The sequence below is a fragment of the Semicossyphus pulcher genome, unplaced genomic scaffold, assembly GCF_022749685.1.
Source record: "Semicossyphus pulcher isolate SPU_LCO1_2020_fin unplaced genomic scaffold, fSemPul1.0.p SCAF_10, whole genome shotgun sequence".
In the NCBI taxonomy this organism is placed as follows: Eukaryota; Metazoa; Chordata; class Actinopteri; order Labriformes; family Labridae; genus Semicossyphus; species Semicossyphus pulcher.
The window spans coordinates 4,044,740-4,060,054 of record NW_027211604.1 but is presented as its reverse complement, the minus strand read 5'-3'; the positions used below and the strand labels follow the sequence as shown (position 1 = coordinate 4,060,054).

General features: G+C 37.5%; 1 protein-coding gene across 1 annotated transcript; it reads left to right on the top strand.

Moving 5' to 3' along the window:
* Positions 1–1,566: 1,566 nt before the first annotated feature.
* Positions 1,567–14,838, top strand: LOC138604434 (linker for activation of T-cells family member 2). The gene is made up of 12 exons (XM_069676369.1): positions 1,567–1,589; positions 6,505–6,609; positions 8,726–8,768; positions 8,988–9,031; positions 9,124–9,157; positions 9,628–9,662; positions 10,341–10,376; positions 10,479–10,521; positions 12,756–12,811; positions 12,915–12,971; positions 13,084–13,131; positions 14,460–14,838. The coding sequence occupies exons 2-12, from the start codon at positions 6,507–6,509 to the stop codon at positions 14,492–14,494; spliced, it is 534 nt and encodes a 177-aa protein (XP_069532470.1). The 5' UTR covers positions 1,567–1,589; positions 6,505–6,506; the 3' UTR covers positions 14,495–14,838.
* The last annotated feature ends 477 nt before the right edge of the window (positions 14,839–15,315 follow it).

Here is a 15,315-nt window from a genome sequence, read left to right as displayed (position 1 = left end):
GCGCGCGGCGAGCCAACCGTCGGCACAAATCAGGGGTTGATAGCTCGAGCCACAGCGCGCGACTGTTTGTAAAAACAACAACAACGTAGGGACAGTGGCAGGGGTGGGGCGCGAGCAGCTGCTGGAACACACCCCGCCTTCAGAGCGAAAGCGGAAGTAGGGTAATTGCGCCTTCAATAATTAAAACTTTAAACGCACAGGTATGCTGAACATCTAATCCAAACTGGTAGGTTAGCAGCCAGGACTGGGCCCGTGCAGTCTCCGGTCATACGTGCTGTGACGTGTCAGAAGTGCGCGCCGTCATCACGTCAAGGAGTCCTCTTGGTCGCGAGGGAATAAAATCCGCTACGTTTAGAAACTTCAGGTCACTCATGAAAAACGTGAAACTCTTCATGATAAACTGACAATTACATTTAAAAAAATAAAATACTTTAAATGTTAAAACGACAAACCTGGACGCAGGGCAATATAAAATACTTATATATTTTAGATTATTAAGAAATGTTGATATTTTATTCACTATTTCCCTTATTAAAACGGTAACAATACCCTAATAAAAACACATTTTGAGTCCCTCAGAATTCTTTATAGTCCACGTATTATATAATATTATGTTATGATATAAGTAATCTATGCAAATGTCTGACAATGGACAACATAAAATGGGGGAAACTGTCCTGTAACTTCTATTAACTTGTTTATGACTTTATGAACAACTTCTTTGTAAGGATAAAGCTCGTACTTATTAGACAATACAATGATTGTTTTAATTCTGTTCCTGTGTTTAACCCTCATCTTTGCCGTCATTTAGGCCTTCTGTTAGTTGCATGGGTGTCATTATGTTAATAATTTATGTTAACTTCTTTAAGTTTAGTTTGTTTATGTATTTATGCGTTTACATTTGTTTGTTTATGGTTATTCTGGTTATTCTGCTTGTTTTTTCTTTGGTATTTGTATTTGTATTAATCTGTATCATATGCTGAGAGCTGTCGTTCAACAGGTAGGCCTCGAGTATGTTGACCCCATTTATGTGTGTGAATAGGATGCTAAGTTTTAAAGCTTTTCTGTTAAGGTGTTATAGTCGCTTTATGAGTGTGGTTCATTTACCATTTCATAGATAATGCAATTCCATCTCAGGACATCTCAAGCTAAATCTAATAACTAATCTAGTAGCTATCTTTTTTCATGTCACAGAAAGTACACATGTCTATTGTAAGATATATTTCAAGGTCCAACTTTGGTGTTAACTCATTAGGGCCCAATGTATAAGCTAGCTAGTCATGACTTTTGGCTTTGCAGGGCAGAATAGTGACATAACTAAAGATGAACGCACTCCAAAAACATAATAAAGATACTTGAAAAAGATAACACGAGTGTCCTAAATTACAGTACCAAACAGCACAGGCAGCAGATCAGGGCAATGTTTGTGTGTCCGTCTGAAACCACAGAGGCTGCAGATGTGTGTGTCAGGGAGGTCTTCTTTGTCTTGAGTGTGACGGATGTGGTGGGCTGTTGAAAGAGGAAGCTCAACTCATTCTGCTGCTTCTCTGTGAAACTGGAGAAGAATGAAGACGGCCAGACCACTGAAGGTAAAACACAGAAACATTTCACAGAAGAAGTCCTCTGTTTGTTAATAGAGGCATTATATTAGCTGAAGGTGATGCTTATGATATCTGTCAGTGTCATATGTTTGTGGGACTCCTGACCAGAGTGGCGTTGTCTTTAAAAGAAGCTGAAAATCCGAGTGAGTTAAAAATTTAAAACTCTTTATACTTCTCCTTTACTACAGTTTACGACAGTTGTAGTTAAAAGACACAAGCCTGAGCTCATACTGTTGCCTTGTTCTGGCCTGTTGTGTTTTAATGTTATTTTTGCCTGATGTCATTTAGTTTAAAGCTGTTAATGTTCTTAACGCTCGGTTTTAAACTGTGTAATGCACTATGAATTGCTCTGTTTATGAATGGTGCTTTATAGATAAACTTGCCTGCCTGGCCTTGTCTAAAAAGTCACATAATAGGTTAAAATTGCACTTTTAAATCATGATACCAGCTCATTAAACAATGATTGTAATAAATTAAACAAGTCAACAACTTTTATAACCATTATAACATCTTCTCTGCCTCCACAAGGTAAAACATCCAAGCATATTACAATCCAAGGCAAGGCAGCTTTATTTGTATAGAACATTACATACACTCAGGGAATTCAAAGTGCTTCACAGAGTAATAAATATACAAATATTCATTAAAATAGCAAAAGTGTAGACAAGGGGTATAGTTAAAAAAAAAAGCACTTCTGTTGCCTGAGGTAGACGTATGATGCTTCAAGTACATTTTGAGGATAGTACAAAGATAAGATAAGATAAGATAAGATACCAGTGTACGTTTGTACTTTTATCAGCATAAAATCATGACTATTACTTGTATTATTGTATCGTATTATACAGCTCTATTTCAGTGTTTGTTCTACCCCTGCCGATAATACAGTTACAATCACAATACAATACATTTAAGTTGCGCTAAATCTCAGGATTCAAGGGAAGGAAATGTATTAAGTTCTATGCAAAGAATCTGCTTTATTTAAAACCTAAAATAGGATACAGTATAAGTATCTTGTGCAAACTGTAGGTATCAATGAAGCACTTTGTGTGTGGGAAGAAGCGGAAATAAGTTGGTGTCAAGTTAGGAAGAGTACATTAAACTACTTTTTTAACCAGGCAATACAATTATTTGTGCAATAAGTTAACTGTGCAATACTCTGGCATTAAGATAAGATAAGATAATTCTTTTTCTCGTCCCACAACAGGGAAATTTACAGTGTTACAGCAGCAAAGTGGATAGTGCAACATTACAATAAAGGGCGTATAAAAATAAGTAACTAAACAAGTGAATCCTAAAAAAATATGTACAGAGCTAATAAGATAATACGCAACAGACCAAATGAAAAGTCAGCAAGTGTACAGCATGAATGAATGAACAAATGGACCACCTGATGTAATAATAAAGAAGTGTTACACATATTGAGAAGTGAGATAGTGATATTATACATTAAAAATATAAATAAGTAAGTATTGCACTTATAGATTATGGAGAGTTGCAGCACTCTTAACAGGAGTGTTATAATACTGTAAGGCTGTAATACTGCCTTCAAACTGTTTTCTTAACAACGATGCTTTATTAACTCTTAATGTCGTTTATACACTTCTGGCAGATTTAAATCATCATCGATCCCATTTCTCTGCATTTTATTTTTATTTCTTATTTTATTGTATAAATAATTCACATATTTTACATATTTCTTACCTATTTATATTCCCTATATTTGTACATGCTTCTCTCTGTTTAAGAGCAGCTGTTACGCCCAGGGATAAATGAAGTATTTCTGATTGTGATACATGATCATCTTTAAGAGCACTTTGAGAGCGCAGACCTCCGCCAAGGCCTTGTTCGTGAGTCGGATGTGAATCTGCTACAAAATATAATCGTTTTACCACACGCTAAAACGTTGTTGTTTAAAATGTTCTACATCTTTCTGACTGACAGTAAAACAAACAGCAACATACCAAAACTCTCTGACAGAGGTCATACATAAATACAGACATAAAACCACCCTGATGTATTTTAAAAGCACAGTACAATCGCTCAGGGTACAGCTTTAGAAAAATGGCTACATTAATCCATTAAGTTCAGATTTATTGGAGGCAAATTCTAAAATAAATCATGATTTAAGGTTCAACCATTTGTTGGTTGCATCATTCAGAGGCTGCAGTCACATGTACGAGGGCAAACTCTTACCGCCGTGTTAAGTCGGGTGAAGAATAAAGTTCAGAGTTAAAGAATAGGAATTTTAAAGATAAGTAATATAAGTATTAAAATGCTAAAGCGCGTACTTGCTTGGCGTGTATAAGCTATAAGTAATTTGTACTTGTATAGTACTTTGTAAATTGTATCTGTTAATAAGTTAAGTATGGTTTATGTTCTAAATACATTCTTATTAGTTCCACCAAGCTTAACATAATGCAGATTAATACAACAGTCCTGCAATAAATCTTATTTTAATGAAGATTAAAGTGTTCAGAGTGTTTTAAAGAGGCTGTAGCTTGTGAGGCTTTTGAATTAATGTGCTCTATTGATAGTAGCAATATAAACAAAACCAATACGTATTAAAATGTAAATGCAGTGTCATTAAATCCCTTAAAATTCTTATAACCGTAGTTTTCCATCCACTTGTTTTCCCACCTCGTACTGACACGTGTCTCAGTATTGATACCCTGTAAGTAAATAAGTTAGAAGTGAGTTTATTTATTGATAATCTGCTCTTAAGGATCGAAACAGAACACATGAGCAGTGAAACAACACCCTTTCACGAAGCCATGTTTCTCTGCAGCAGGAACTAAAAGTCACGTGAATACAGCTAGAGAAATCACAGAGGAAATTGTGAATCACTCGGACAGAGAAGCACAGAGGACACATTTGCTTTCCAGTAAAACCATGAGCCAAGACAGAAAACTAAAACCACAGTGTCAAAACTGCTATGTGAACGTCCTAGAGCAACGCAGAGTCCAGAATGTGTGGCAGTGTGAAGAAACTGTTAACATGCAGCACTTATGTTACCTTAATCGTCTATTTGATTCCAAATGTGACAATAAAATAAACTCATTAGGAAAGTGTTTTCTGTGGTAATACATGAAATGAGAAAACGGCTACATTTCTCGTCTCTATAGTATACTTACCACAAAGCAAAAAAGCCAGGTGTTAGCGAATGTTAGCAGGTTTTTTGACCAGTGGGGAAGGGTCTTTATACAGTCTACAATCTATCCACATAGATTCAGAGTGTGAAGTTAATACAAGAAGTAAGAGAACACTTAAGCATTCCTTTGTGGTCTTGAACTGTATGCGATTGATTTGTTAACTACTTAAGCTAAGAGCTAACTGCTAATACACTAGACAGCTTAGCCGTGATAATGACTTACAATAACGGCCCAAACTTCTCTCTATTCCTCCTGTACTGGGCTAGGCATTTCTTTTGAGGACTATACCTAAATTCATTCATTAAGAGTTGTTAAAGACAGAAAAGCTTTCTGACAAAGACAGTTAGCCTAGCTCGCTGCTATCGAGCTATGTAGCATTTAGCACAATTAATTACTTTGTGACTTAGTTGATTGGTGGTTTTATCACAGGCTAATGTTTGCAAGTGTGTTATAGACAATACAATTTTACATTAAAAATAATCTTAACCATAGTGTATTAAAAACTGTTGTATCATCATATCGGGTCTCTGAAACCACTGCTGTATTGTGGAGAATGTTATTATTAAATTAGACAGTTCGATAAAAGTGGATAGTTAAAATTACCATTAACAAAAAAAACTCCTTTATTTAAGAATCTCTGGGTTTTACGTCCCCTCAAAATTCAGAGAAAAAGATAGCTTGCTATTTATCAGGTACAAAAATTCAAGGCTTGAAATTTAGCTAAATTAAGCTAAGTTTAGCAAAGTTATATAGAAGACATTTGTGCAGATTGACCCTGCAAGTAGCTAAACGTGAGGCTCATTCCTTTAAAATTGTAGTGATTTAATATCACTTCTTTAAATATTAATGATAGCTACTTGGCCCGGATGTCATCTAGATCAATCTATGGATCAGTAGCCTATCAGTATCATAAACCCAAATACAACCCTGTGTCTTTGATACAACAGAATTAAGAAACACATATGAGATTTAATGTCCACCTGTAGATTCATTTGCTGTTTGTTCTTCCTGGCTTACAGTAATATTAGCTAACAGCTCACATTAGACTACCATTAACCTTGCTAACACTAATATTAGCTTACAGCTCACATTAGGCTACCATTAAGCTTGCTAACACTAATATTAGCTTACAGCTCACAGTAATGTTAGCTCTGAAGTGGTTGCAAATTCCCAGCAAACATTATGTTTGTGCCTTTCATATTGTATCATGAAACACTACCAAACTGTAATAGTAACTTTCAGCCACTTCCATGCTGATGCTAGTATTATCTAGTAAGTGGCTAAATGCTAACGTTAGCCATTGGGTTACAGCATGCATGTTTTACTAAGAAATACAGGCGTCTGCTCCGTGTTTTCATAGTTGATTGTCTTGTAAATTGCTGATCAATCAAGCAGCGGTGGGATGAATACTATTTGTTAGAACCTGCATTTAACACATATAACTTCTTCTAACTTTAGCATCAGAGTACCTGGGTGTAAGTTTAGAAGCAGCAAACTGTGTTTCAGTTTTGCTTTGGCCAACCACATCCTGTTGTCTTTGATAACAGAAAAAACAGCAGCTACTCCAGCCATGATGGAAAGAACGTCTACTGATTGTTGACCAGTTAACCACACGGTGATTATCTTAACTACCTCCTTTAAATACTTACAAACAACAGTTCAGCTTGGGGTGAAGTATGTAATCTCTACAAAAACGAAGTCAGTCTACTTTAAGGTGACTTATAAGTTGGTCATTTGTGTTGTGTGTCTTTCAGGTATGATAGGAAACTCCAGTGTGCTGTCTGCAGCCCTGACTGTTGTGTCAGTGGTGTCTCTGAGTCTGCTCGGTCTGTTCTGTCTGCGATGCAAAAAGAAATCCAGTAAGTAACAAAGATAACAAAGGGGTCTCACTGGACTGGCTGCTTCACTGTCATTACAGTATGTGCATGTAGCTGCGGGTGCAGGTCTACACTTTAAAGACAGGAAACAGAGCCTGCAAGCAGAAGGGCATGTGCGTGTGTGTGTGTTCAGTTCCAAGTTTCCACAAGCAATAAAGTGCGTGTGCAGTTTGTAAGGACACAACTGAAAACCTACTTATTAGGTGTGTCTTAACAGAATCATGAAAATCGTAATCATGCTTTAAAGTCTCCTGTAGGAAAACAATTTAAATACACTTTAATTTCATGTTTTGCCTTTCGCTAGGTTCAGTAACAGTATAAAAAACATCAAAGAAAGGTCGTGAACCAATTGTATTGTGGTAACAGTGCTCACATTCTGACAGTGTCCCCTGAAAGGCAGCGATAGAGTTGCACTCTGTTGTACACATGAAAAGAGGACGGAAGAAGCAGTGTGAAGAACAAAAGAGTTAAAAGCCTGCTTACTTTCTCATCTCACGTTTCATAACACATTTCAGCCAGTTGCTGCAAGGTGTGGACGTGTGATGTTCAAATAATCTGTTTTGAAAACTTAAAGAAATGGTTGGATGTAGCCTGATATGATTTTCTAAAGGGTTTTGTTGAGGCTTTTTCAGACATAAATCAGATTTATATTTTATTTTGTCCATATTTAGCGCAAATTTTGACAAAATTCCTGGAAAATCTGCAAAATAAAATTGTAAATTAGGTCCTGTGTCTATATGAATATGAGGAGCTGTTTCATTGAGAGTTAACTTAGCGTTGTCGCCTCACAGCTTAAAGGTTCCTGGTTCGGTTCACCTGCTTCCTCCCACAGTCCAGACACATGCTCGTTAGGTCAGTTGGCGACTCTAAATTGCCCGTGAAAGGTTGTCTGTCTCTATTAGTGTGTCTCAATCCAGGGGCTGCAGCCTTCGAAGGAGTCCATCCACGGAGGATGCTCCATTAATAGCTTGCGTAGACCGTTAAAACCGAACTGAAATGAGACGGTCTGGTCTATTCTTGCGTCACCAAATGCCGCTCCTGTTACCTAGCATCAGGTAGCTAGCGGGCTAACTCGCTAGCATAACTAACGTCGAGTAAGTTAATCTTTTCTTTTAAAGATAATGTGTTTCACGGGCCTTTTCGTTTTCTTAAACTTGTGTGACACTAGCTATTCGATTCAGTTGAAATCAAAACCTTTTACATTTTAAAGTGTATCCCTCGGCCGCGTAGAAGTCCACCATTTCGTTTGAATTGGTGTGCAATGCATCTCAGGCCGTTGGGCCGTTAAGGATGCACCTGATGGATCCTTCGGAGCCTGGGAAACGGAAGGCGCATTTGTCATCTGCATCTGAAGGACCTTTGGATTGGGACAGCCTTATAAGCGCTTCTGCGACGCATTCGGCTTTCAAATACGGCCTTCGAAGGCTGCAGCTCCCGGACTGGGACACAGCTTATGTGTCAGCCTTGTGATTGCCTGGCAATCAGTCCAGGTGTAACCCCGCCTCTCGTCCAATGACAGCTGGAATTGGCTTCAGCCCCCGCGACCCTGAACAGGATAAGCGGCATAGATAATGGAAGGATGGGTTCACTGAGATAAACAGGAGGTGGTGCTAATTTTCCAGTCGAGGGCCATTAAACTCTGCAGAAGTGAGAAAAAAAAAACAGTCTATAAACTGAGGGATAAGTTATCGTTATAGTAGAAACACTTTAAAAAGATATGACATTATTTTTATGTACAGAGGCTGCGGTCCTCAATGCACCGGTCTGCCGATCGTTTGGTGCATGTCATCCCCCACTCTCTACTCCCCACGCTTCCTGTCTCTCTTCAACTGTCCTATCATATAAAAAAGGCAAAAGCCCAAAAAATAATCTTAAAAACATTTTGTACTTTTGTACATAACAAAAGTTGGATGGAAACAAACTGCAGATGGTATTACGAACACTTAATTTGAAGCACTCTGAGGCTTCTTCCTGCATCAAGAAGCTGTGAGAAAAAGTGTTAAGTCATAAACCACACCTACAGAAATCCTACAGAAGCTGGTAAGAACAAACTTTTGCATATAACTAACAAACTTTCATTTCTTTGCATGTCTTGCAGAGGTTATTCACGAGGAGCATCAAATATACAACCCAGAAACATTGTGAGTAATTAAGAAGCATTGAGTTATAAAAAATAGATGAACAGGTGACCAGATACGACAGATCAGGTTCGCCAAACAGGTGTTGTAAATGTCAATATTTAATAGTTTACCTGGGACGTATGAAGAATTCCACCCATACAAGGATCTTTAGGTGTTTTATAAAATGTTTATAAAACAAAAAATACTTTATTAGTTTAAATCCTGACATTATGTTGACAGCCAACGCGGGGGGAGCAGGTTTGCTGTGACGCGATCAAAAACAGGTTTGTCCGTCCACTCAGATTTTCCTCATTGCTCACTTATAAGGTGCTTTTTTAACAAATTTTTACTCTTTTTTTTCTGTTTTATTTTTCAGTCACCAGAGCCAATCCGATACCTACAACCACTGTGTACGTAAACAATAAAACACACGTCATCGAATCTCAATATATCACAACAACACACCGTTATAAATCAGTGGCAGACAGTTTCCTCACATCCAATCACATGAACAAATGGAGGCTTGATCGAGCTAAGCCAACGGTTTTTTAAATTAACTATAAACACTACATCGGTCTAAATCTGTTGAGCACACAAATGCACGTACAAGTTTTGCTTTTGCGAGCAGGTAATTGGTACCCCTTTTGTGTTCTGTACATGAATAGATTAATAAATGGTGGAATACGCATCGCTGTATGGGTTACTCTTACACGCGTCACAGTGTTTCCCCCGGGTTAAGTCCCTCGCGCGCTCTTTTTTTGACGGTTAACGAGCCGATAGCCGCAATACATTTTTTTTACATCTTCCTTTAAAAAAAGAACTCCAATATATATTTTCTGTTTGTGTTTTTATTACTAACACGAGTGCATATTTATTTCAGTGAATCTCAGGACTCTTATGAGGAATTTCCACAAGGTCAGTATATTGTTTTCTTTGCATCCATACTGTGACGGCAACTTTCTTACAGGTGTTTAAGACGTCACTTAGATAGTAGGCGCTTATCTGTTGAGGATTTTGACGTGTGTCCGCTGTCATCCATACAAATAAATCATGATACTCACGGATCAGTTGAGGTCACTCTCCGTTTACTTTGACAGCCGAAAAGTCCACAATTTCCATGTTAATCCTGCCCTGTATAATTACCTAACTCCCATAACCATATTTACCAAATATATGTACAAATATATAAATCATTCAACATCACAAATAATCCCTCTTTCTTCTTTTAAATTGAATATATTCCATAAATTATATTCTTACTTCTTGTGACCTAAACTATTTTCTACGGAAGCCCTAAGTGGACATGCATCCATACATCTATACACAGGCATGTCCTGCTCTGTAATATCACTGTAATATCACAGATCACAGTTTTCTAGATCGACAGAATTCTAATGATAACGGGATAAATGAAGCGAGATCTCGAATAAACAACAGGAAAAGCGAGTAAATAAAATGTATGGATGCATGTCTGCTTAGGGCTTCCGTAGCTTTCAGTTAAAAAACGTTTTATAAACTTTTTAAGATGGTTTTAACAGAACAACAGTTGTGAATCTTATTGACCTTAAATCTAACCCTTCACACGTGTTACAGACGCAGATGATGACGACTATCAAAATGTAACAAAGGGTACGTTTACATCAACATACTCGACATTGTATTTAGAATCTGCAAAGTATTTTTAATTTTCTCACATATTTATTTCCGTGTCCTTGATTTGAACGGTTTCAGACAGTGCTTCAGCAACAACGGGACATGTGGAACATACTTATGTGTGAGTTATTTTTTTACATTTTCTCATGACTCTGAATAAACAGATTGTCGCCCCCAGACTGTCAATCAAATCAGTTGTTTATATGTGTGAGCTGTGTGAATGTGACCTAGTGCTGTGTGGTTACAGGGCGTATAAACCTACAGGATGTGAACACAATACTGTGCCTGTTAGTCAAAGTGTCTGACCTTTTGGCGCTGGTGTGGCTCGGCAGTTAAATCAGTGGCCCGTGTACAGCGGCTACAGTCCTCGGCGCGGTGGCGTTCGACTCCAAACCGCAGCCACTACCTCTTCCTGTTTCTGACCTATCCACTGTCCTGTCTCTATCAGTTATAAAAGGCTGAAAGGATACGGATTCAAAGAAAAGTCTAAACTTTTTAGATTTGAAAATAATGATGGCTTAAGACTGGAACCAGAACCTATTGATAGTGTAATTAAAAGAAGGACTGAACGTTTAATTTACCTAATCAAAAAATTGTGTCTCACGTGAACTACTCTTTTAGCAGTAGCCTTGTCTGGAAACTTTTGTATGAATCAAAGACACTATTATGAAGAAAGTTTCCCAAATGTCTTCTTTAGATAGCAATGACTTTTGTTTAAATTAGGCACTACACTGAGGAACGCCCTGAGAAAAATGTTCCTGAATTGTCACAGATGTCTGAAGGATTGGGGCAGTCAGTAGTGGTACCTGGTATGGACCAATCATGGAGATGGGGCTGATAGCCAGTTTCTTGTCCTGGGCGCTGTTGAGGTGTCCTTGAGCAAGGCACCGAATCCCCCAACTGCTTGGGGTGCATGTGCAGCCCCCTCACTCTGACATCTCTCCATTAATGCATGTCCATAGGATCCTGTTCATGTGTGAAGCATGTTTGTACTAACATTTAACACAAAACATTTAATGTCCCCTAATAAAGTCCTTCTAAACTGATTAGAATCTGATGGTTAAAGTAACTCACAGAAGACTCTTGACCATAACTAAAAAATGAATCTGCTTAATATCATCAAATATTCACACATTTCTAATAGAATGAATAATGAACTCTAAAGCCAGAGTTCAGGGTCATTGTGACCTAACATCCTTCCTGTTCTTGAGATGGTGATGTCACTAGAAAGTATTCACTGGAATCAGACACATCAGTGTAGTGATGGTGTCAATTTTGCCAGAAAAATACACATTATGCTCTTTTATTAAATTCCTTTAAGTCTTCACTACATGTAAGATATGAGTCTGGACAGACACGGAGCTAAACTGCAACTTCATTGGTTGGCAGCGGCAAACTATGACGGAGTATTTGGGCCACACTGAGGAAAGAAATTCTCTAAGATTTCGAGTATAATATAATATTATGAGAATAAAGTCATAATTTACGAGAATAAAGTCATAATATTACGAGAATAAAGTCGTAATTTACAAGAATAAAGTCATAATATTACGAGCCTAATTTAAGGCTCTGGTTAGCCTGTATCTTATTTTGAAGGGTAACATCAGAAGAGCAGCCAGCCGCCTGCGCTAATATGACTAAGTCACGAGTAATTTTCAAATCAAATCACTTTTCAGAGTCCTGATAGTTCTGACAAAGTGCTGCTGATGTTCTGAAAGATTAAGTATTTCGTATTTGTGAAACCTGTACTAATGTATTGATATATAGCCGGTCAGTGTGCTGGCGCATTAGGCAGGAGATCTAGCATGTTCCTGCGAGGTACATGTATGCTATGCTTCCAGGCTACCGGGTGTGTTCAGCACCGGCTCAAGTTGAGTTTAGCCTCCTGTTTAATCATTTACAAGCATAACTTCACAAGATGTTCACTGTGAAGTTTTACGTCACACATTCCTTATGTTAGTGAAGGCGGCTGGCTGCTCTTCTGATATTTATAATATTTAACGACTTTATTCTAATAAAATAACAACTTTATTCTCATATTCTTTTTCTTTAATGTGGCCCTAATACTCCATCATAGCAAACAACCACAGGCTGAAATTTCAATATATTTATTAGTTTTATGCCTGAAAATAAGCCAAACCTGAAGCACAGACGAGGAAACCCAGAAAACTCAATAAATCTTAATAGTTTTTGGTTTTTTTACTCTTCTAAGTCAAGTACAAACCAAAGATGCTGTGGGACATTTCCAGCAACTTGAACTGAGGCCTTCAAGAATTTAGATTCAAAATGTAGTTAGTTTTTTTTCACACACAACAAACAGTTTAAAAAATGTCCTGTTTGTATTCTGTCTTGTAGAGCTCCACTCCCGGTCACAGTGTATGAAAACGAGCGGAGGGGAGAAAGGACAACAGGTGAGCATTTCTACAAGTTCCTCTGAACAGTATAAATAAATTACTTATTCTAAAATGATCTTATCAACATTTTCTCTGACTTGATGCACTTTTGTTTTCATAGATACTACTCTGACTCCAGACGTCTACATAAACATTGAACTGTCCTCTACCAAAGACGGTATGTTCAGTCATTGTATGAACTCTGACTCACTGAGCAGTCAGAGGTTTTTCACAATAAAAGGGCTCAGTTTAAGATATTTGAACGATTGAACTGTTGTTTCACTAAACAGACGATGACGACTACGAGAACTCGGAGTTTCTGAAAGAGCAAGAAGATGGTGAGTGTTGAAAACTGCGTTTAATTGTTGCCCTATTGAGTGATTTAGTTTCTTATTCTACTGCAGAAGATGAGCTTTGTACCCGAGCAGCAAGTACAGCTACAGAGATGAACCCAAGTAGAGCTGCAACCTTGAGTCAAATAATCAATTTGTCCATCAGTCGACAATCATGAATCCGATGGTTCTCGTTTCAGCCTCTCAAATGTTAAGATTTGCATTTTCTCTCTGTTGTTTACGGGCATTTTTTAGTATTTTCTGTGGAAGCCCTAAGCAGACATGCATCCATACATTTTATTTACTCGTGTTAACGAGTAATTTCCGGTTGTTTCTCTAGATGTCGACTTATGTCGTTATCTCGCTGCACCACTGTAAAGTCACATGATCATAACTCGTGTCCCCAGAGCTGCAAAGGCACAAATCAAACAGGCTTAACGAACCTCATCAGTGTGGGCGATGGCAGCATGGCATGTCGTGGTCTGTTATATCACAGTGAGCAGCCTGTTGTTCTAGATGGACAGAAAACGATCTTATCACGCCTCGTTATCTGGAGATAATGAGATAAATAAGTCGAGAAAACAACCAGAAATAATTACTTGTTATCATGGGAAAACAGAGTAAATTAAATGTATGGATGCATGTCCGCTTAGGGCTTCTGTATTTATCTGACATTTTGATCTGTGAATAATTAATCAATGGATTAAGAAAACTTACGTTAAACTTTGTATAATTACAAGAGTTAAACGGTGGGAAAAGGGATTTTAGAAATGATAAATACTTAAAGATCAAATTAGTTGTGAAACAGGTTAATTTAAACAACTTTGGATAAACGAGTTTCGTAAGTTAAATTCAAGACTTTTAAAGACCTCCTGAAGTGTTTTAAGATGTTTGAAGACGCTGATCGTACATGTTACTTCACTATTTTTACTAGTGTTGCGGTTGACTCATATATGAAGTCATGAAGCAGCATAAAACCCTTTACAATTAAATATGATCGTAAGAACTGCACAGGGACATAATAAAGTGCTGCTCAGGACCTGTAGATTTGTTTTTAGCCTGCAGGTAAGATCTTCTGTTTAGGTAGCTGCTTTAATGCCACGGTATCTTTAAGTTACGTTTTATTTTTCAGACAAACTCTGTTAAAACTTTTATCGTCTGCTTTTGTTTTACTTTTTTACCATGTTTTTATTTTTGCATGGGATCTTATTTATTCCTTTATTTGCCTTTACTATTTAACTTGTTTTAGTAGTAAAGCACTGTAACTTGTTTTTCAAAAATGATTATAGTTCAGGCTCAAATATTAACCCTTCATTCTCCCTGTTTTGTCACAGATGAGCCGGATTATGTGAATGAAAACGGCACCTGATGTGAACACAGCCAACAGCAGCAGAAATCGTCCGTCTACAGTCTGAAGTTTCTGTGTTGAACTGACAGTAAAGATTGTTTGTGTGTGGAGAGCTGTGAGTAAACAGTCATGGACCTGGATGGTGATGGAAACTTGGACTGCCATCTAGTGGTCATAAAATCAGTACATAACAGTGACATAATGTGTATCTGGTTGTGTTCTTGAAGGTTTGCTCTGAGTCTAAAAACATTGAAGAACTTGTTTGTTGACAACTTTTAGTATTATATAATTATTAACATTATTCACTTGTTATTGAGCAAAGGTCCAGTTAGATGCTTGTGATGGTGTCTGCATGAAGGATGTGAATAAACATGGATTTCTTCTGCAGTCAGTGGTGCTTATTTAGTTTCTTTAACAGAATTATATCCTTAAAAACTTTTCTTTCTAGTCCTCACCACAAAGTTATCCAGAAGAACATAAAATACAAACAGGGGAAGAAAACCTTTTTACTTAATTACGCTACATTTTTACTCCTATGGTGGAAGAAGTGATGGTTGTAGCTAAAGTGTCTTCACACTTTTAATAATAGCGGTTATCTATATTTAAAAAATACATCATATAACAATGTGACAATGATTAAGGGGTAATCAGTGACTGTATAAAAAGATGGACGACGTGACAGCTCCCTAAAAGTGAAGCCAAACCCTCTCTGTCGCCTCCTGCTGACTGGCTGCAGTATGGGTCATAAAGCCCGCCTCCTCCATGTTAACAGATGGGACATGAGTCAAACTTTAAAATCAAAATACATTTTTCATGGTTTCTGTCATTATAATTAGTTCTTA

Coding starts and splice junctions, on each gene's coding strand:
- LOC138604434 (XM_069676369.1), top strand. CDS start 6,507: ATGATAGGAAACTCCAGTGTGCTGTCTGCAGCCCTGACTGTTGTGTCA. Junction 9,158..9,627: donor CCGATACCTACAACCACTGT/GTACGTAAACAA, acceptor TATTTATTTCAG/TGAATCTCAGGACTCTTATG. Junction 10,377..10,478: donor CTATCAAAATGTAACAAAGG/GTACGTTTACAT, acceptor GAACGGTTTCAG/ACAGTGCTTCAGCAACAACG.